General features: G+C 41.1%; 1 protein-coding gene across 1 annotated transcript; it reads right to left on the bottom strand.

Annotated features, from left to right (window-relative positions):
* Nucleotides 1–762: 762 nt before the first annotated feature.
* On the bottom strand, nucleotides 763–20,275 carry LOC101877873 (tumor necrosis factor receptor superfamily member 8). Its single transcript, XM_031042452.2, has 11 exons — nucleotides 20,204–20,275; nucleotides 11,278–11,368; nucleotides 7,646–7,771; nucleotides 7,077–7,232; nucleotides 6,882–6,975; nucleotides 6,364–6,644; nucleotides 6,041–6,151; nucleotides 5,458–5,505; nucleotides 4,279–4,304; nucleotides 2,305–2,512; nucleotides 763–1,007 (listed from the first exon to the last, which is right to left on the bottom strand). Exons 1-11 carry the CDS (start codon nucleotides 20,273–20,275, stop codon nucleotides 763–765), a joined length of 1,458 nt encoding a protein of 485 aa, XP_030898312.2.
* Nucleotides 20,276–22,124: the final 1,849 nt, after the last annotated feature.

The following is a 22,124-nucleotide window of genomic DNA, read 5'->3' as shown; positions in this document are numbered from 1 at the left end:
CCCAAATGTTCAACCAGTTTTGCTTTCATCCAAAGAGGCCATTTTGTACACTTAATTGATGATGTGACGTAATTAAAAGACATGAATCAGAACCCAAGGTCTAGAAAGAGTGGCCTAAAGGTTTATTTGCCTTCTGTTTTCTATGCCTGTGTGGCACCTTTTGATCCTATTTCCTCAAGAAACATCAAGTCCACAAACTGAAGAGTTCTGTTTGGGTGAAAACTGTTAGGGAAAACTAAAATCATCATTACTTTCAGTCAAGATTTGAGACCTTAAGAAAAATACCAGAGGTTGCAAAATATAAGCCAAAATTGGAAGTACTGATCATACTGAAACAGAAACAACACATGAAACATGTCAGAGTCTCAAGCTTGACTCAGAATTCTGGCTAGAATTTCCATAACTAATAGAAGTAATCAAATACAGATTTCAATCCATTCCTTCATGCAGAGAAAACAAGCTGTGAAACTTGAGTTGGCATCCAGATATCTTCTGAATTTTGTAGCTTTGATCCATATTTGTTTCCAGCATGATACTGGGAGAGAGGGAAAGAGAAATACTTGATGTCAGCTATGAAGACCAACAGCTTGGATGATCCTTTAATTTGTTTGATGAAGTAAGTTCTAGCACTCCTCATCTGAATGTATTGCAGTGCGTTATGTGGGTTTTCAGATAATCAAAGGCACTATGTGTTTACTTCCCTTCTAGATTCAGGCTTAGTGTCGCACTGTAACTTCACACATCTTTGCAGTGGGTTATCTATCACTTTTCAGTGGCAGTGGTGGGGTGATGAAATTCCTTTCCCTCCTCTTCCACAGGAACCATGACATCATTCCATGGAAAAGATTCTGTTTCCTGCTCTGGATAGTGCATTGCTAGTTCCTCTTCCATGTTTTCCTGGGCATCCACATTACTTTCACATTCTCTAGCAGTACAGTTCTTGCCACTAGGCACTTCTGAAATGGACCCCACAATAACAGTGTCAGCTTTCATGATGTATATTTTTTCTGAGGAAGGAAAAAAATAGTGCTAAGCGTAGTTAACAATCACTGCTGATCCTAGAGGTGGTTGCATTTCATGCAAACTTATATTTGGTTCTCAGATTTTCTTTTTCCACCCATTCTCTTTTTAATCAGAAGCCTGCAGAGCAAGCTCATCACTGTGAAAACACATAATTCGCTAACTCACTGAAGTTTATGGGATTTGCACATTATAAGTTGTCTACTTTGTTGTTAATTTAGAAGGTGCTTTTAAGTTTGAAATTGAAGCACTGAATTAATTGGGATCTGGGGAAGATAGATATGGAGGATCCAAGATTTATACTCCTGCTGTTTTGAGAAGCAACAATACCTGCATTAAAAGCAGCTTTTGGGCAAGGATCAGGACTGTGCAGAAGTTCTGGGTAATTACTGGGGGTCCCAGGATCAGCAAAGAAATTAGTTTCTTTCCAGTGGAAAATAACTACAAAATTTTCTGGGATAGACTTGAACCTTGTGTACAACTTGTTGACCCTTTACAAAAAGTAAGGCCAGCCTATGCTATGGCTTGGACCACTACATTTTACTCAGAAGGATGCTGCAGATCAGACAATGTGGTTATATACTATGTAAATATATATGTGTATATATATGTGGTTAATATTTCTGGGTACAGTAAGTCAAATCAACACATTCATCCCAGGCTGACCACTCTCAGAAAAATCAGAAAGTGTATTTAGTAAGGAAAAGTCATCTCTAGCAATATCCACAAACCCCCTTTAAATAACCTTAAAATTGGTTTTGGAAACATTGCCAGAATGTCTTATGTAGACTGTGTCTCATGTAATAATTCTTCCCCTGTGACTAAGCCTCCTTGCCTGACTTTATGTACTACCATGTGCCATGATCAAAGACTTTACAGGAACATATATGAGACACATCTCAAGCTGTTACTGTGAAACCAAGAGAAGAAAATGGTATCTTGAGACATGTGAAGTACAACTCTCACTAAGTATTACAGCATGATTTTCCAGCTGACATATTTTGGATTTCAAATTTCTTCTGCAAATTTACATCTTCTGGAATGAAAAAGAGAAAGAAGAGCATTTTTCTGGTGGGTTCATAAGTGACTAAGGCACAGTCAAATGCAAAAATAAGAAAATATTCAAAATTAATATATATACCAGAATTTGTGTGTCAAAGGTTCTGGAGATTCAGCCCCAATCTATATTAGAAGCTTGGGAAACTCTGCATCTCAGAATGACATGATGTGCCCATGGCCGAAAAATTGAAAAGGCAAGAGGAAAAAAATAAAAGCAAAACCCACCAATTCGATTATTTGTGTGGTCTCTCAGTCGAGAATCAATGAGGCAATCTGCGGCATTTCCATTACTTGGTGTCACATCAGTCAGACTCAGAGGAAGACTATGTGCATTTTCTGTCCTGGAGACCAAGTTATTGTTGGTTTCCAAAGGGAGAGTTCTGTCAATTAATTCCTTCTCTTCTGGACCACTGTCAGTAGTCAGTATGATCTGCTGATACAAAGAAGAGAGTAGAAGTGAGGTGAATGTAAAAACAACACTGGGAAGATTGCAGTAGGTCTACAGGATCCTTCTGGGGCAGTTAGAATAACCTGATGTACTTTGTAACACCACTGTCCAGGGAGTAAGAATTGATTTAGGAACTTCAGTTCCTGCATCACTTAAAGCCATATTTAAAAATAGAGTTTCTAAACTAAATTGATGACATTTGCAAGAACATACCTAACTTCCACTGAAATCCAGTTTCCTGGCCCTGCTTGGATGCTTTGGTAAATTCCACTACCTTGTCTGCAATTTAGATGCCCATGAACCTTTGCAAATCCACCTATTTCCTACTTTGATTTTTGCCACAAGTCTTCCACTGTATGCTTTGCTGCAGTCTGCTATCCTCTAATGTAGTAGCAGCTTCATTCTGGGGGGCTGAATCTCAGCAGCACTTTTCAGCAAAGAGTATAGCATCAATATGTTACATGCTGGAGGTAAGAATTTTAAGGGATTTTACTATTTAGTTGTGACATAAGGATCAGGGGACAAACCTGTACAGATGTGTAATATGGTGAGAGAGCCAAAACTGAAAATATATGGAATATAACTGAAAATATATAATTTCTGCTTAATTTTTGCAATGACCTACCACACTCCTACAGGAGAACAAAACAAGCCAGAGGTTGAACTGGTTGAATTTCAAAATGGAATTGCCTTAGCAGGACCTCAGGTGGGAGAAACAAGCTCAGACTAGCTATTAGGTGAAGAATTACTAACAGTCCTTTAAAAGAGGAGCCAGCATCTGAAAGAGGCTGAAGGTCCCACAGAGCAGACTTCTGGTGGCTTCTAGCTCTATTTCTGTTTCCACAAGGAAGATTTTTAAATGCGCAATTTAAAACTCTTGCTCATATCTGACTCACTATGAAAGCAAGACTGGAAGCTCCCCACAGTTCAGGAATTAGCAATGACACAGTGAAATTAATGATATCTGATTGCAACCAGATCTATTAGAATAAGTAATGATTTTTATGTGTGCAGATGCACAACATTTAAAAGCAAACTGATATAAAAACAAAACAATGAACAGTCTGACAAGTGTTTTAGCAGATAGGGACATTCAGAGACAGCAAGCCTAAAAACTGAGAAGACTCAGAGGATGAAAGTTGCTGTAATTTCACTGAAAGTGGAGGAATCAGCTGTGATGATTTCAGCAGCTGGGGAACTGCTTTCTGTTGCTACCATATTAACTGAGGTTTGTCTTGTTCATCTGCAAACCATACTGTTAAGCCAGAAGCTGGTCCTGATGGAAAGTCAAACAATATAGAAAGACAAACAATACCCACTGTGTGCCATCATTACAGTCATGCCAAATCCTACAAAGAGGGAAGGTGACATGGGGGGAGACAAAAGAAGATCAAATCCCACTTATATGACTGGAGTAAGATAAAATGGGGCTGAGAGACAAAGTTATCCCAGGAGGTAGAATGATCCTATGATTTTGGATTTTCCCCATAGAATGCAGCATGTATGGTGTTAAGACCAAACCAAATACTCCCCTCACAAGCAAAATTTGAGGCATCACATTATTTAACAACACATCAGACATAGGCCAAGACATTAAAGTAGCAAGCCCCAGCACATCCCATCACTGCATCTATCATACGTTGTTGAGGATAGTCCAAACAGAAAGGCCATCCCTTTTTAACTCGACATTAAAAAATTTAATTTACATTGGAATGGAAAGGGATCTGGTTTGGAATATTGTTCACACTTACTGTACATTTGTTCACTAGATCATGACCTGCAATGGAAAGAGGAAAAAATATCAGGAGAAAATTCACAGCTCTCACAAGAATGTGAATAGTTGCTCTGAAGGGTCACCAAGCCATGTCCTAAACTACTCTGCTGCCCAGCCTACCTGCATTAGGCTCTCATTACCACTCAGGGCACACTTACATGGCACTACTGAGGTGAACCAGCAACATGTTGCTGCAAAGACTCTGAGGTCCTGCTCTCCTCAAAACCCTCTGTGGCCACCCCTGTCATTCTCCCCACACCACAGCTGGTGTTCATCTAATGAAATGATGAACTGATTAAACTTTCTAGCTAAACAGAAAACAGGCTTTTTTTTTAATTAAAAATGTTAATAACTTTTACTGAATGAGCATGTTGGATCAGTTCATCATGTGGTGAAGATGAATGCTAAGGATTAAGGGGATAATGGGACTTTATGCAAGGACTGAGGAAAGTAGCACTGGAAAAGAAATGAGAAGAAAGGAGTGTACAGCATCCTCCTGTAGCACCATGCAATTAGGTGGGCTCAGGCTTACTATTTAATTTCACCCTGACCTGCAGACACCTTTATTTTCAAGGCATCTGTAATGCTCCACAGCAACAGTTTCTATTATGAAAGGAAAGTGAAGAAACAAAAATTCCATTTTGAGAAAATTAAGCTGCACACAAGAGGTTTTAAGTTTGATTCCTGCATAAATGAGTGTATAAAGCTCTGCTGTATGGTGATTAGGAGAATCTACCACAACAGAAGAGAATATATCAGTCAGTGGAAATGGAAATGCTGAGATAGGAATTAGTTAATTGGGCAAAATGTGTGCGCTACAGGGGAGCAGTAGAGGCTGCTGCGGCCAGAGCCCTCTCTTGGAACGCGTGTGAGTGCTCAGACATTAACGGGGCGTTTTTCCAGTCAAGCCTCCGTGCACTGGCGCATGGCTCAACCGTTCAGTGGGAAAGAAGTGCCACCTAGTGACCTGTCAAAGCATCACCTGCCTGCGCTGGGCACACAACAGGACCGGCCTTCTGCATGTCCGCAGAGGCATACACCTGACATTAAAAAGTTTCACGTGTTAAATAAAAAAATCCATAAAATAAAGTTCCATATTAAAACTATCCACTTATTCTTTAGACATAAAGATTAAAATTCCTGGTCCATCAGTCACCTTGAGATTTGAGCCTGGATTTACAAGAAGGAATGGAATACAGATGTGCTGGTCAAAAGAAACCATTCATTAGTAAAACTCATCATGGAGTGTACAGGCTCTAACAGCTTTACAACACCCACAGGTCTACAACCAACCTACACCATGCACATCCTCCTCTCTACAAAAGAGGGAATGTGGTTCTGCAAGCACACCCCATGTAAGTTTAGGCAAAGCTACAGGAAATCAGTATCAGTAAAAATCACTCTTCCTCTCATGCCCAAAGTTCAACCTCATCTGCAGAACCAACAAATACTCACAAAACACTTCAGGTATTATTTAATATTAGAGTCTGCTGGGAGAATAAACCATTGGTTACCCTTTCCCCACCTGGCTTGTTCTATCTTCCTCCATAAACTCACAGCTGCTTCCATCTTTCTCTCATGTTCTCCAACATGCTGCATCAACAGTTTGCCTAGGAACCTTATGTGGCCCACCTTCACTAGGTGCTAGTGAACATTCTGTTATCCAACATTTTGGGATATTTGAATTCCCAGTTGGTATATACTTGGAGATCAGACAGGAAACAGCTTTAAAAACTCACGCTTTCCTTTGAGGATGAAGATCTGCTGCTTGCAAATTTTCCATTTCCAAAATGACAGCATACCCACAAGTAGCACAATCACAGAGAGAACCACTCCCCAGAGAACTAGACCTGTAGCACAGAAAGGGAAAGAGATTACAGGAAAGGCTAAGAGAAGGCAGACTGGGAACTATTAGCAGATCTATGTGTTTGGAGATAGACCCATGAATATAATTTCACAAGTTGTAGGGAATTTGCAGAAAGCTCCCTCATACAAATTGCCCTTACCAAAGATATATCCAAATAAAATATGCTAGACAGAGTAAATGCTTTATCTTTGTTACCTTCCATTGTTGTCTCCCCCTTGACTGAGTTGGGAAAGGTGCCAGCCCAAGCTTTCTCTTCAGCAGTTGTACTGGGGTTTTCAGTTGTTGTGGCACTTAAAAGGATACCAGTGATGGTCACCAGTCTCTCTTCAACCCTTTTTAGGTCAGAGTTATTTGTTTCATTGTTGAACCTCATGGACAATGTGTTTAGGGTAGGGTAGGTGGGCGATTGGTCCAGGCAAACCTGGTCGTGTGTTGCATTGCCTTTGCTTAACACGACTTTGTTTAACATGGCACAGCTAGGGAATGAAAGAGAACAGTGTATCAGCTCTAGAGGAAACTGATCCCGTACAAGGTAAGAGTATCTTCCACGTGACAAAGGTGGACAGGTATGAAGAGGCCTTCTAAGCGCTGCACATAGGCCGAAAGTTATACCATTGCCTCTAAGATAAATGGGTAGGCTTTGCAGCAGAAGCAATGAGTGTCCTTTTTTTGTCCTTTATGAACTTAGTCATGCTAAAGAGCTATGGACTTACTTTGTGTGAGGCTTGCAGATGTCAGTGCTGGAATTTTGATCAGAGAAGGTCCCAGAAGGGCACTCTTCACAAGTAACATCATTTGTTGAGGTGCCTGAATAAAAGTAACGACTGAAGACTGACCCACCAAAATGCATCAGGTCCAGGCCTGTGGCCAAGCTCAGGAAAGGTAAGCTGGACCACAGGAATTCCTACCTCTGACTTTGACCCCAAAACCAGGCTTGCAGAAAGTGTGCTGCTGGCATCTTATGCAGGTGTTCAGAACAGGGGTCTGGCAGAACAGGCCTGGTCGGCACTCACACACACGGCTAGAATTGAAGGAGCAGGGCTCTTTCTCCACGAGGTCAGACTCTGTGGAAGAACCAGATGTGGTAAGAAAGGATTAAGCTGCAAAGAAAATGTAAAGCAGGGGCCAAAGCTCATCAGTTCAAAGGCTCAAGAAGCAGAACAGGCTGCTGGCACTCTTCACAATGACAACTTAAGTCACGAACTGGAAAAGTCTGTAGATAATGGCTTGTAATATAAGACAGAAAGCAGAAATCAGGCTTGGATAGCATTGGATGAGAGAATTTTTAGGTAGACCCAGGTCACACAGGAAGCAACTGTGATTATGGGCCAGGTAGAATTCTGCTGTCTAAACTAGTAACCAAGGATAGAAAATTTTGCTGCTGGAAATTCAGAATTAATAAAATATAAATAAAGTGTGAATAAAATATATATATATAGAAAATATAACTGTGAGGTATGTATGAGGGAAAGCAAACCTTTTGTGCATGATACACAAGCATCACATCTTGGCTTTCTAAATGCTTCATTCACATATTGTTCAGGTCCACACCTTATGCAGTCTTCACCTGGGTCCCTAGGACATGCTTTCTTCTTAACATAGCCTGGAGAAAGAAAATAAAATCAAAATATACAGGATACCAGTTCAGAATATCAGGAGACAATCATTCTGCAGTGTTCTTGTGTACTCATTCACTTGTTAGATACAGTCTTCTCTTTGTATGTGTCTTTTGGTTTCTCTAGGAGGGTTTTGCCTTTCCCATTCAAGTGTGAAGGGATCACAGATGTCCTGTTTCAGCAACACTGTGCATGGTGTTATCACAATCAGTGTGGATTGCTGTAAGAAGGACACATGGCAAGGCTGTGGTGACGGCAATATTGACTTGCCAGTACTAAGTTCACACGTAATTGTTTTCCATGTTTTCCTCTTGACTAGAGCAACCCAGTCCTGATATTTGCTACCTAAAGCATCACTTTCCCTTCAAAAGTTGCCAGAATCACCTAGGTGCATGTGGATTCAAGCAGGGATAACCCCACCTCCCATGTTCAGAATGGACAGTTATAAGATGGTGCTCCCTGAGCCATGTCCTGTATCTCCCTAGCAGGTTTGCAGTGGGTTGCTTTCTAAGCAGTCCTTCTAGTTTTACAGTTGCCTTGACAGTTGTGAGATGGTTTAATTTTCCAACTGTTTTCCTTAAACGAATCAAATTACACCTATGTCTTCCTGATGCTAGTGTATCTCTGCTGAACACATCCAACTCCTCTGGACCTGCTGCTCACTGAAAGCACAGTGCCCAGGATCTCACAGACCTTCTGTGTACATGCAGCACACAGGAGATTGGGCAGCTGGCTGAATTAGACGACCTCTGGAGGTCTTTGCCAAACTTAAGCTATTCTATGACCCTAGGACTCTGTGCTTATATTAGGTAATCGTTTTCTAGTGAAGAGCTTTTAAAAGCATCCATCCGGCAAGCTAGGTACAATAACCTGCTAGGAGTATGGGAAAGGCTGGGACAGAAGCATGCCCAATGTTTCTGCTCCTGAAGCAACAGATGAGGTATTCTACCACTGGCCATAGTACCAAAGAAATTAGAAAGCATAGTGGTAAGCTGTGACCTTGTGGCCTTGCCAGGCGGTAGAAACAACAGAGGGTAAGAAAGAGCAGCAGTTGCAAAGCAAAAGGAAAAGCTAAAGTAACAACATAAAGATAGAAAGAGTTGAATGTTTCACAGGTGGGAAACTGGAGAGAAATGAACCACAGTTTCAGCATCCAGCCTACATCACCCAGTCATAGAGTTAACCACAGGGAGGGCGAACCTAGCAAGGCAATAACTCACTTGCTATGCATTTTGGCAAGCATGATGTCATAGTGCAGGTAAAAACAGCTGTGTTATATTTGGCCCACTAAACACCACCAGACAAGCCTGAACCGCATCACTCCTGCCTCCTCAAAACTACCTGTCTGAGACTGTTCTTTTCAAGGTGACAGCTGATTGCCAAATCTCAGCACTCATGTTGCACATATGTACCTGCATGTGTGTCATTTCCCCCTTCCTTCCCCAGTGACCCAAACTCTTTAACTTCAGCTATTTGAGATTTCCTGTACACATGGGTCCCTCCCTTGGGGGATGTGTGCCCCAGGTGCAGTAGCTTTGAAGGTTGCATAGCAGTGTCTCCTGGTTCTGATCTCCATTGGCTGTGTTCACAGCTCAACAACCAGATAAAAGTCACCAGCTGCAATCACCTCTACAGAAAAATGTCCTGAAAGTAAGTAGACGAAATAAGTATTTGAAATGTTTTTCTTTTATGAGTACATGCATTCATTCACTCCTGAGGATTTGCTGCTAACTGTGGGTGGGAAACTATCTTGAGTGTTGACTGCAGCACTGTCTCATAGAGCTGGATATCTGATATAGAGCCTAAACCAAAAAAGAAAAAAAACAAACAAAAAACAACCAAAACAAACCCACCAAAACCCCCAACTGAACAAAAAAGGTTAAAAACTCATAAACAGAAGCAGAATAACAACTTTTGCATAACATGAGCTGTTTCAGCATATACCATTATTTCCATGAAAGTCTCTATTGCTCCCCTTGACAGGAGGGAAATATTTAGTTCTGCAATGACAGAAAAAAACTATTCTTCTGGTATCCCAGGTATGAAGTGTCATTTTACCTCCGCAAGAAGAAGAGATGTGGCAGCTGTGGAAATTGATTAGAATGAACTTTTGAGGTTTGGTTTGAAGTTTATCTTGAAATTAACTTTGAAACAGAGGATGGCTTGCATGTGGGCCAGTGTGTTCAGACTGAAGGCTGCACATCTGTGACTTGGAAGACCAAAGAAAGTAAAGGCAGGCTGCATCTAGACTTCAAGATGCTCCACTTCGATTAAATGGAATTTTAGGAAAGTTTCTATTTCTTTGCAGTGAGCAGTTGAGTTAGTAGCAGATATGAACAGGTTATTGCTTCAAGGAGTAGTAGAAGATTAAAATGAAACAGGACTCTTATATGTTTCTGTTGTGAATGAGGTCCTGGAGGATGGGAAGAGATGTCCAAGACTGGTATGAGGATGTGGTTAACAAAATGAGTTGCAAGAATAAGCAGAGGTGAAGTGATTGAGACTGGTGGCTTGCTACAGCCAGATATAAAACAGATATCTGTTTTTCACAAGACCTCACTATGACATCTGTCATTATGGGAGCTTGTGCAAAATATGGTTTTAAGGGAGAAAAGAGCTTTTCATGGGAGTGGCTCAGAGACAGATTCCCACCTCTTTTCTTCTTTTACAGCACCAGTTTCACCATCCCTTGGTCTTATCTACTTTTACTAATTCTGAATGAATCTAGTGGTGTGGCCAGCAGCACAAGATATCCCAGTGGGAACCCCAGTGTAATTGCATGCAAATGCTAGCAACTGAGAGCTAAAGCCTTCTTTATCAGTAGTGCACAAATGAATGTCAAAACTTTCCTCTCAAAGAAGTAGAGGTTGATGATGGTGAAGTCCCTTGAAATGCCCCACCCACCGAGGGGGTTTTAGGCTGATGCAGGTTGTTTCAGACATTTCCATAACTCTTGTCTCACTGAGGTGTCTCCTGCTTTTGACCATGTGTGTCTGAGTCACAGCCAGCTTCCGGCAAAGCTCACTGTGTCTCCTCATACACGGCTGTTCCCTTTCTCATGTGAGACACTTTCTAAACTGTTTTGACTATGAAGATGATGCCAGATTTTCCATACCTTGATGTTGGTTTGTTGTTTGTTTGGTTTGGGGTTTTTTGTTTCTTTTTTTTTCTTAATCTCTGATAGCCTAAATTCACTGTGCTGTTTCATACCTGAAATTAATTCTTAGACTTGCCTACTTCTGGCTACTTCAGAGTGTCAAGTCAGTGGATAACACAACAAAAAATTCTGGCAAATTATTTTGCTTGCAATTTGCAGCCTGAGCAGGAGCAAGTCAGCTAAAAGCAAGTTCACATCTGTACCCACACTAAATAGTGCTTCATAGAACTGCACTTATCTTCAAAGACAAAATGTGACTCAGCAGATACACACAGTTCTTACTATCTCTATGAGAAAGGCTCCATGTTAATTTGACTGGATTATAAACATACTGACCTGAGGGACACTGGTAACAGCAGCTTCTTGAAGTTTCATCATAGAACCAATTCAGAAGTGTATCACACAAATGAGATGGGGTTAATGATGTCTAGAAATTGAGAGTCAAAAGACACAATTAGTTCAGTATTAGAGCAGATCCCAGTATCTGTCTCAAGTTACGGTAGTTGCAGGCAGTAAGGAAATGCCTACAGCTTTCTGAAAGTTCAAGTGTCCTGAAAGAAACAAAATTACTGTTGCCCATATGCTTAAGCAAAGATTGCAATATTCTGTGTATTTAACAATAATTCAGTATATAGCTTCACTCAGCAGACTCTTTTGTCTGTAAGTCATTGAAATGTAGGAAATGAATTACAGAATCATAGAATCCCAGACTGATTTGTGTTGGAAGGGACCTTAAGGCTCATTCAATTCCAACCCCCTACCACTGGCAGGGACACCTTCCACTGGAGCAGCTTGCTCCAAGTCCTGTCCAGCCTGCCTTGAACACTGCCAGGGATAGGGCAGTTACAGTTTCTCTGGGCACCCTGTGTCAGTACCTCAGCACCCTCATTTTCTTATGACAGGGCCACTACATGCTCTGGGAAATTACAGCGCCACAAGTTTACTGATAAGAAAATCTGATTTTATAATTTGGCATGTCCCTTAATAATCCCCTAGAAATGTTATCTGAATTTTCAGTATTTGCTAGAAGGTTTAAATGGCACTTTTTGGTAAAGACTCAATCAGCAGATTCCACAGAGATTTTCCCATGATACTGGTAGAGCAGTTAAAATTTCAGAAAAACCTGCATCTCAGTTTCTGTAGATGAATTTCCTATTGGCCTTTGAAATAATACCTATTGTCTCATGCTGCCTTTGCATGCAGTGCAGAATCTCCCTACCTCACTAATTTCACAGCTGTGTCCTCCTGTTTAATACACTGTTCTTTTCATGACAGGGCCATAAAACACAAAAGTTATTTAACTTGCTCCAGGTTACATCAGAAATCAGGAACTTTTAATCAAGGACAAAATTAACATAAGGACAAGAAATAGAAACATATGAACCCCGTTAAATTTTATCAAGCTACAGGTTTGTATTGGAACCAGCATTGTGGCAGGGGGTTGGAACTGGATAAGCTTTAAGGTTCCTTCTAACCCAAACCAGACTGTGATCCTACAATAGAACTGAGAAATCCTGCCTGACATCTCTGCAGTAACCACCGGGTCACAGAGCCTCTCCACAAAGTGGTTTTTCTAGCTTACTCTATAAAGGAAATAGCAGATCTTTGCTTGCTCAGCCTGACTCAGGTTTATAAATGTGCACCGTGTGGTGGTTTGGGTTTTTTTTGGGGGGGGGTTCTTTTTTGTTTGGGGTTTTTTTGTTGTTGTTGTTTGGTTTGGGTTTTTTTCTGAAGAGAAAGCCCTGGGCCGTAGGAAAAGGAAGTGGAATCTCCTTGTATCTGTGTGGAGGAGCACTCTGTTTAGCCAGCCACTCTCAGACTAAACTGAGTAACAGGAAATGACACAGTGAGACCAGTCACTAGACAAAGGGTCATTCAGGAGTGAAGTCAGTGATGTGAAGTAATAAAGAAAACTCAAGAGTCAACAGCATCCTGGCTGTAGCTAAGTCATCCTGGATCAGCTTCTCTGTAAGAACTATGGGAAATCACCATAAAACCCTGATCTCTTCTTGGTTCTCCTGGGCAGCCAACTGGCTGAGAATGATGTTGAATTTTAAATGGGGGGGGGAAACAATATTCTTAAATGGTTTATGCAGCACATAAACTTACAGCTTATACTTGTTTCTTTTGAGTTTGAAAAGTGTAAAAAGTGGGCAGGAAGGGCTGCTTTTTAAAAAGTTGACCTTGTCTAAAACACTGAAATCAGGAATTTAGGATTAGATTCTCCTCTTAGTTACAGCAATGCAAATTCTGATTATGAATTTGACCTAATGCTAGCGCTGTGATAAATTAATGCGTGAACTGTGCACACATACTACACAAATTATGAAAATACACATCCAAAAGAGTACTCAACCTCTTTTTTTTCCCCTTTCCACAAGAGGGCTGCTATAAACTACAGCCAGCTACATAATACATGACATCCACAGCTTCACAACAAATGTTCCCTTCAAGTATCCAGTTCAAGCACCACCTTGTAGCCACCTTTACTTTTTTTGCTGGGCCAAGCCCAAGGTGCTCTGCTGTAAAAAGAAGTCATTTTAACAAATCATGACATAATTTCTATGACTGAGGAACCACTTTCTGAAGACCCCACCACTTCTAATCCATAGCCACCTGCAAAATGTCTTTAACAGCTGCCATCTGTTCAGTAGAGGTGTTTCATGAGTATGAAAGTTCCCATAGAGCCTTTCAGTTACGAATAATGTACATATCAATGCTCAGTGTCAGTTACCATCTCCTTGTTCTTGTCATTTCCCCCCCCTAAAATCTAAATCCTAGGCTGTCGGATTCCTAATGTGACCTGCAATAACAATGCAATGATGTAAAGTTCTGCTCTTAAACTAAGCAGAAAGGTAGGTTCTTTGTAGAAAGCACACTTGAGGGTAAGGCCCTGAGTATAAACCAGGCTCCCACATCTCTAGCACTTCAGGCTTAAAGGGTCAATATAAACTACATAAGCAATACTGGGGAAGCTTTGCTTCAGTGTGGGAAGGCCAGTGTCACTAAAAATTATATGGGCTTTGCTTCTTAACTTATGCAAGGCATTTTGTAAACTAAATTTCAAGTTTTTATGCATCTGGAATAAAAAAAATCTTGCAGTAGGAACCCAGCAAAACTTCCATGAGTTTTTGGGGGCATGAAACAAATTGGTGCCTTAAGGCAAAGTATGTGACTTGGAGAAACAGCAGAGGTGAAAGGCCACAGTCTCACAATGTTTGAAGTCTTCCATGAGATGATGGTGCCAACTCATTTTCTTTTAGGAAAAGGGTGAAGGAAAGTATACACAAGGGTAATGTAGTTTTATTTTTTCTGCCTCTGTGTAATGAATATCAGGGTAATAACTGAAACAAAAGATAACCAACCAAAGACATGAAGTGAAAAAAGAACAAAAATGTGCATTATTAGTGGATAGCAAAAGGCCTGAACTGAAGTAATTCAATCACTCAATGACTGAATAGATGAATGGAAGGATACAGGCTCTTCAGAAAAGATAGGCTGTAGAGATGAGGATTGGGGTTAGAAGTGGATGATTTTTAAGGTCCCTTCCAACCCAAAGTATTTAATGATTCTATGATTCTCTCAGTTTACCACCTGTAACTACCCTTCCCACATGTCAAATACCTCCTCTGATATCTCACCTACAACTAGGGTACTCAGGAAGAGATCACTGGAAACAATTCGGCAAGAAACACAGGGAATTCTAGATTTCATGTTTTCAAATCTTTTTTGTTTCACAGCTGTTGCTTTTCTAACAGAAGAAATCTAGACATCAACCAGCAAATCCATCCAAATTTGGAGGGACTGCAAAAAACCTCATGCATATTTGTCTTGCTCTTCCTGGCCAGAATGACAGCTTATTGCTGGAGTACAAAATACTTTAATGCTGATTAACCAATACTGTTAAAAAGTGAAAAATATTTCAGTGGCTTAGCCAAAAAAAACCAAACCATATTTCCACAGATTTATGGAAGCAACATATGTACATAACTTCTCAGAAACTGGGGTTGTTGAACCAACATGTTTACTTTCAATAGCAGTTTCTCATTCCTGTGTAATGGTAAGTCTACTACAAACTGCAGCTGGAACACAGTCTGGATCTCTGTTCCTCACCTGGTAATATCAAAATGAGTTGGGTGAACTCCTATAATCTGAGTAGTCCAGTACTGAGCTTGGACCTCCAGGCTCAACTCTACAAACCGACAGCAACAGGACAGTGAGGCCACCACAAGGCTGAAGGCAGGAAAATGTCCCTGTAGCTTAATGCTCAAGTTTAATGTTCAAGGTTAGTGGTTCCTTTCCCAGCTCTGCATGGGGTCTAATGTCAATCTACAGGGTTTTTTTTTGTGGTGGTGCCACCAGAGAAACCAGATAGGCTCTATAGGTACATACAGGACATGCTGCCTCTCCAGTCCTACTGGGTCCTCAATTTCAGATTTGCTTGTTTTACCAAATCTTGTCCAAACTGTTGCTTATGGTGCTGTAAACGCTTATCCTGCCAACTTTTGCAGCTCAATTGCTAAGGGGAGGACAACTGCTACCAGGATAAGTAAGTCTCTTACACTCTCTCTGGCTTTTCCAGTGAAACAAAAAAAGCATCTTACCACTCTGGGTAAGCAGTTTGCTCAGGAGGACATTCCATGGTGTTCATAATTAAAACAGGCAGTGAAAAAGCATGTGGTTACAAAAGGAATCTGATGATGGCACAGAATGTTCCTGTTCAGATGAGGGAAAATTCTGAGCAAAATTCCCACCAGCAGTACCAGCACTGATCTCCCCAGCACAGAGACACTGTTTTGAGCTGCACAGACCTGTTTTGAGATGTGTTGTCAATGTCTGCAACCATGGGAGCTGGCTATGTACTGGGTTTCGGGTATTGTGACTGACATGATGGTAGCCAACAGTGGACGCTTTTAAAGATCATGTCCCCCTTGTCAAGCCTTAATCAGAACAAGCAGCACCTAAAAGAAGGGAGGGAATCACAGGGGCAGCAAGGAGAAATGGGGGAATTTAATGTAAAAAGTGATACTTTATCATATGAAGGCTCAAGAAAAACACAGCAGGAAGGATAAGCATATGTGCTCTTACTGCCCTCATTGCCAACAAAAATCTCAGCCTTTCTAACATATTTCTGGTTGTGAGTGCTTTGAGAATAACAAGCATTATGAAATACTGAATGAGACACAGAAGGTTTAACTATAATATAGTAAAAGTCTTCTGCCTTGGACCATTATCCCATTTGTTAGTATGAACTTGAATGAAAGATTCCATTCTTAATACATTCAAGGATAACTGAAAATTTAACCCTGTCACATAAAAAAAAGACAAGAAAAAAAAACAAACCATGATTACTTTGCATCAGGATTGTGTGACTATCACTGATAAAACTAATTTTTCCAGTGCAGAAACAGTTTATTTAGCTTAAGACTCTTTGTTAAGCAGAAGCTGAAGGTTAAGGTTTGACTTAACTGGCCCTAGTTGCTCATAAATAGCTTTTGAAATTTTTGTCAGAATCTCAAGACACACAGAAACAGAAGTTAGGTTCTACCAAAGAAATGTAGGATTCTAGCACAATTTCACTTCCTAAGGCATTATTTCCTTCTCTAAAAGATAATTTATTCTCAAGAAAGACATACCCATTTTATCCCAATGACATATTGTCCATTAGTACTGATAGATCTGGTTTTTAATATGTGCTATTAAAAAGCTTTTAAATTCAAAGAAGATCACAGAAGTATTGGTGAATGGTGTAAGGAATCCAGCTGTGGTGGACAGTAGGTCTTTGTCCTTCTCACTAATTCTGAGGGAACTCTGTATGGGTCTGTAGTAAGAATGGATTAGCAAAGTAGAAATATATGTCTGCTACAGCTATGCCAATCCTGTGGCTCTTTGCCATCCAAGGGTGCAATCCCACTTTTGCTCTCTTACCTGTACACACATTTTCCTTCCCCTCTAACTCCTTTGCTGTTTAAGACAGAGCTATTGTGTTTCCAGGGGATGATTCAGAGTTCTAAGAGTTCTTTTGACTGAAAACTCTGCTTTCTGAATTTGTGAAGTTGTTTTTCAGGGGGTTACTGCACTGAAACAACTCAACCTGTGGCTACACAGTCACTTGCACTAAATTCAATGCGAGAAAGTTGGTATCACTGTGTAGCCAGGAGCAGAACCTCCTCTTTGTGTGATAGGTCTCTGCTGACAGGCACAGCTGTAATGGGAAACCTCACAGATGTTATTTCTGCATTTGTCTTCTGTATCAGAATTGATTTGATCTGGACTGGGCATGAGGGGACAATCCAGAGTTAATACTGCTTTATGCCAGCTGTACAGGAACAGATACATATTTAAACTACCAAGAAGTTAAGCTGCTGTGGCAAGCCATTGCCAGTGTAGCAGAAGGGCCATCACTGCAAAGATAACCTGTCCACAGTTTTTGAACCAATCTGAGCAAGCCATGAGTCTATATCAGGCTAATGCAAGAAGTTCTTAAATTGGATTCAGTGAACTGTTCAACTGGAGGGAGACAGAGACTGAATTTCACCAATCTTTTCCTCCATGCATTTCAAAGAAGGGGGGTTGATTCAGTGGAAGCTGGAATACATCTTGTGAAAGAACAGGCCACAATGTGTATCCTGCTTAGACTGCTGTGTAACAGGCTGACCAGGGATCCCTTGGGTTAGTGCTTTTCCTGACTATCAGGCCAACTATGTTTTATCTTTCTTTAAAGCATTGCAGCTCAAGGCCCAAGTAACTAAGGCAAACAGATCTGCAATGGGTTTTGCAGTGCTCACTTTTTAGAATTTGTTTTTCAAAATAGGATTTTGTAACTCTTCTCACTTTCCTTGTATCTACACATCTGCTATTTCAGTTTAAATACAGGCAATTGTAAAGATGGGACTGAATTCAGTATGCTACCCTGCAATTCAGTCAGGATAAGGTTTGACTCATTTATTTATGGTCTTTTGAGCTCATAGAGAAAAAGTGATGGTGAGGCAGAGTAAGAAAACAGTTTGCTATAAATGAGCTGTAAGTGAGGAAGAAAGAATATTACAGTAAAATACCCCAAAACTTCTACCAGCATTGGCTATTCTAGAACTGACTAGTACTGTAGCAAAACAGTTGACTGCCTTTCAAGCTTCTATCCAAATTCTGACAGTACAAAAAAGCTGATAACCTAAAACTCAAGTAGTCAAGCTTCATCCGCTTGATGGTAAAGATATTATTAGCAAATGAAAGTTGACAAACCCAAACTTTGGGCTCAAATGAGGTGGAATATGATTTAAAATGTGATCAATAAGCTGTGATTTGCTCACATTAAATACTATCACTTGTCCTCAGTAACAGTAAAAGCAAGTGTTTCTGTGGTAGAGGCAGTACAGAAGAACAGTGAAAAGCCAGTTGCTTATCCCAGCAAGATGTACATATTTATTCCAGGTAACTGGTGACTTTGTAGTGAGTCTGAATGTTGGCAGAGAGTATCAGAAAACCAGGATTTTTCTCTGCCCCTTCCATTTTGTTAACATAACACCAAAAACAATATAAAATAGTAAAAATACAATTTTTTTCTATTGCCATATGAAGACAGGCTGAGAAAGTTGGAGCTGTTCAGCCTGGAGAAGAGAAGGCTGCGTGGAGACCTCATAGCAGCCTTCCAGTATCTGAAGGGGGCCTGTAAGGATGCTGGGGAGGAACTCTTCATTAGAGACTGTAGTGATAGGACAAGAGGTAATGGGTTAAAACTTAAACAGTGGAAGTTCCGGTTAAATATAAGGAAGAAGTTATTTATGGTGATGGTGAGGCACTGGAATGGGTTGCCCAAGGAAGCTGTGAATGCTCCATCCCTGGAAGTTTTCAGAGCCAGGTTGGACAGAGTTCTAGGTGCCATGGTTCAGTGTGAGGTGTCCCTGCCCATGGCAGTGGGGTTGGAACTGGATGATCTTAAGGTCCTTTCCAACCGTAATTGTTCTGTGATTCTATGCCTTTCTCGTAAAGCAGTTTGCATTCAGCAGACTGGACAAGCTTATTTGAATGCCCTCCTAAGTATTCCTCAGGTGAGTAAGAATCAGAGATTCCAATCTTACAGTCAGAGATCCTTCTGTTTTTTCAGGAAGAAGACAGTGGTAGGACAGAAAACCAGGGCAAAGTAGAGGAAACTTGCAATGTGGGAGGGGAATTTACAACTAAATACACAAGGGCAAACTCCTACTCTTACCAAAACAGCCAGGAGGATATTTTTCAAATGCCTGTGAGGAGGATGCAGGACTTGGTTATTTCCAGAGATCTAATCAGAGTCAGTTTCTTGGAAAAGGATCTCCTGACAGTCCAAGTGATGGGCTATATCATTCAGTTACAACATACAGACAGGTGCCTTGGACTAATATATGCTCATACTTTCACTAGAAGGGAAAATGGCCAAGTCCATGGTCCCACACTGTGTGCTATCACTCACCTACTTGATTTTACCTGTGCAAAGGGCCTCTGCAACAGACATTTTTTGGTTTTAATGTGTGTGCATAAGTGTCAGCCAGGGAAATTACCTGGATTTATGCCAGGAGCTGAGGGTTAATCATCACAGGATTGACTAGGCAGGAGGGGGTACATGGTGGCATGGGGGAAGGAAACCCACGAGAGGTGATATGATCTCAGCAGGGAGCTAGCTTGCATCTACAGCATCAACTGAGTGCAACTACTGGCTTTGCTTATTTTAAGTCAATTTGATCAAGAAGTAATAGCCCACTCATGAGGAAGTCGTTGTCAGAGGGATGTGCAGTTGTAAAAAGGAAGGTATTTTACTGTTGTTTGCCTTTACACCTTTCATTTTACCAGCCCTGACTCACATCAGCAGCATGAGCAGAAGCCCTCTGAACCCAGCTTTGCAAGGAACCTGCCTCTCACAAAGCACCTGGCCACCCAGGTGAAAATAAAAGCCACTCACCAAAACAAGAACAGGTCCCCACCCCTATAAAAATCTTTCCTCATTCCCATGTGCCTGGAGGTGCAGTAACACTATCAATGCCACCAAAAGAAAAAGAGCATAGCTCATATCCCCTGCTCCTGCCTGCAAAGTTCCCAGAGAGGGCAAACTCTCCTCCTTGCTCACTTTATAGCTTTGTCATCCTGCATCACATGAGTTTGTTTCTGTGGATGCCCACTACCCAGCACTCAGCCTATGGGCAGGATACCCCTGTAGCCCATGGTGACCCCAGACCTCTGGAGGCTCCTGCGTCCTGAGGGGATGCAGGATCCTGGTGCCACTCTGCCTTACCTGTGGGGCTGTGTGGATATCCTGGAGAAGCAGCAGGAGCCACAGTCCTAGTGCCAGGCTGCAGTCAGCCATCCGCAGTGGTGTTAAATCTCTTTATCCCTCAGCATCACAGGTTAGACAGCCAGGCTGCTCCTCCAGGAGTCAAGATCCTCCCAGGGTCCAGCCCAGTCTTGCTTCGTGTCTGTTCATTCAGTGCAGAGAGAGCTATTTCAGATGATCAAGACAAGCAGGAGACAGGCTTTGAGACTCAAGCAAGCTGAGAAAACAATTTAGAGGGGGGGGGGGGGGGGGGGGGGGGAGAAGGTGGACTGCCCACAAAAGAAAAGTAAAACAATAGCAAACAAAATCTTGTCAATCACTAGTCCTGGAGCTATTGTGTTTCTGTGGGTCAGTTGGGTGCATTAAGGCTGTCACCCAAGGCACACTGCTTGCTGTTTAGAAACACAGGCTCCTGAATCATCTAGACTGCCCTCAGAGAGCACTTCAGCACCCAAAGCCTTAGCCAGGCATGAGTCCAAGCCCTGCCTTGCCCATCTGCCACACTCTCAAGAGCTGCAAACACCTCAAGAGAGTTCCCAGTAAGAAACGCTGTTTTTCTCAGTACAGTCATTCAACCCCTGCTTGAAGGAGTATGTGAAAGCTCATAACCAACCAGGGTGACTCCATGAAGGTTTAGGGTTTACATATTGTGATTTAACCACCAACAAACCATCAACCATTATCTTGAGAATCTTTCTCTTCCCTCCAGTCCCACTTGAAAAAAATTCCTGTTGCTGACCATCATTCCCCTTGAACTGCTATTTGTCTTTTCACTCACTTCCATTTATTCCTCTGGATAACATTTTTTGGCTCTGGTGCTCAGGAAGATTTTAGCTGGGTTAAGGTGACATGAAGCTTTCTTATCTACCCTAAAAGTTTTACCCAAAGTAAAAGTTAGCCACTTCAAAAAGAGACAAACTGTCTTGAAAACCTTGCTGAGGTGCTCAGGAAAATGAGAATTTGAATTCTCACACCCATGGTTTGGTTTGGTTTTTTTTTCTTCTCACTCTTATCAGCAAAAAGAAAAACAAAATAAAGAGGAAAAGATTGAAAGATGGATAACAGATTATTTTATTGAAGACCCACAGCTACCTCACTGCCATCACAACAGAGTACCAAAGATGAGAGCATTCCACAGGGGATGATGCAAATATTTTCTTGAACTCACAGCTATAAATCTTTTGGTTTTTACTATCTGCCTCTATTTCTTTCCCCAGAATACCATTTTATATAACCCAGGCACTTCAGATCATCGCATATTGTGTATGTGACACATAAATTTAACCCCCTGCCTTCACTCTGTCAAGTTACTTCTGAGTTTCTAACCATTCTTAGCGATAAAAGCTATTGTGGTAGGGATGCCATTAAGGTCTAGAGACAAATAAGTATTTGAATGTCCAAATATAACATTCTTGGGTTCCCTAATTAAAGAATGGGCTAGAAAACATCTTAATCTTGTGTAATAACAGGGAATTCTCCCAATCTATGAGTGTAGTTTCAAATTACATAGTTGTCAGGGAAATGGTGAGCTATGTTTGTATTTTTTCTCCCCTCTTGTTTTTTCTCCTTTTTCCTTTTTTCTTATTTTGTCTGATCAGCTCCCATTTAAGCTTTTCTAGCAAAAGGACAGGAACCACATAAGACACAGCCTGGAAAGTCTCATCCTCCGTAAGCTATACTGCTGAGGTCAACACATCTGATATAAAACCTAATTATCCAGCTACAAAAATTCGTGTGTATCAGACTTCCCCAGGACTGTCAACAGGGAGAGTTTTCAGACCTGTTTTCCAGAAAAAAAGCTAAGACTAAAATGAGCATACTGAGCATTTTGTACATATTATGTATGTCAGTTCCTTTTAAATCAATGGAACCAATGATTTCT

The sequence above is a fragment of the Melopsittacus undulatus genome, chromosome 12 (assembly GCF_012275295.1).
Source record: "Melopsittacus undulatus isolate bMelUnd1 chromosome 12, bMelUnd1.mat.Z, whole genome shotgun sequence".
Lineage (NCBI taxonomy): Eukaryota > Metazoa > Chordata > Aves > Psittaciformes > Psittaculidae > Melopsittacus > Melopsittacus undulatus.
The sequence above is the reverse complement of the archived record's forward strand: the minus strand, read 5'-3'. Positions and strand labels throughout refer to the sequence as shown.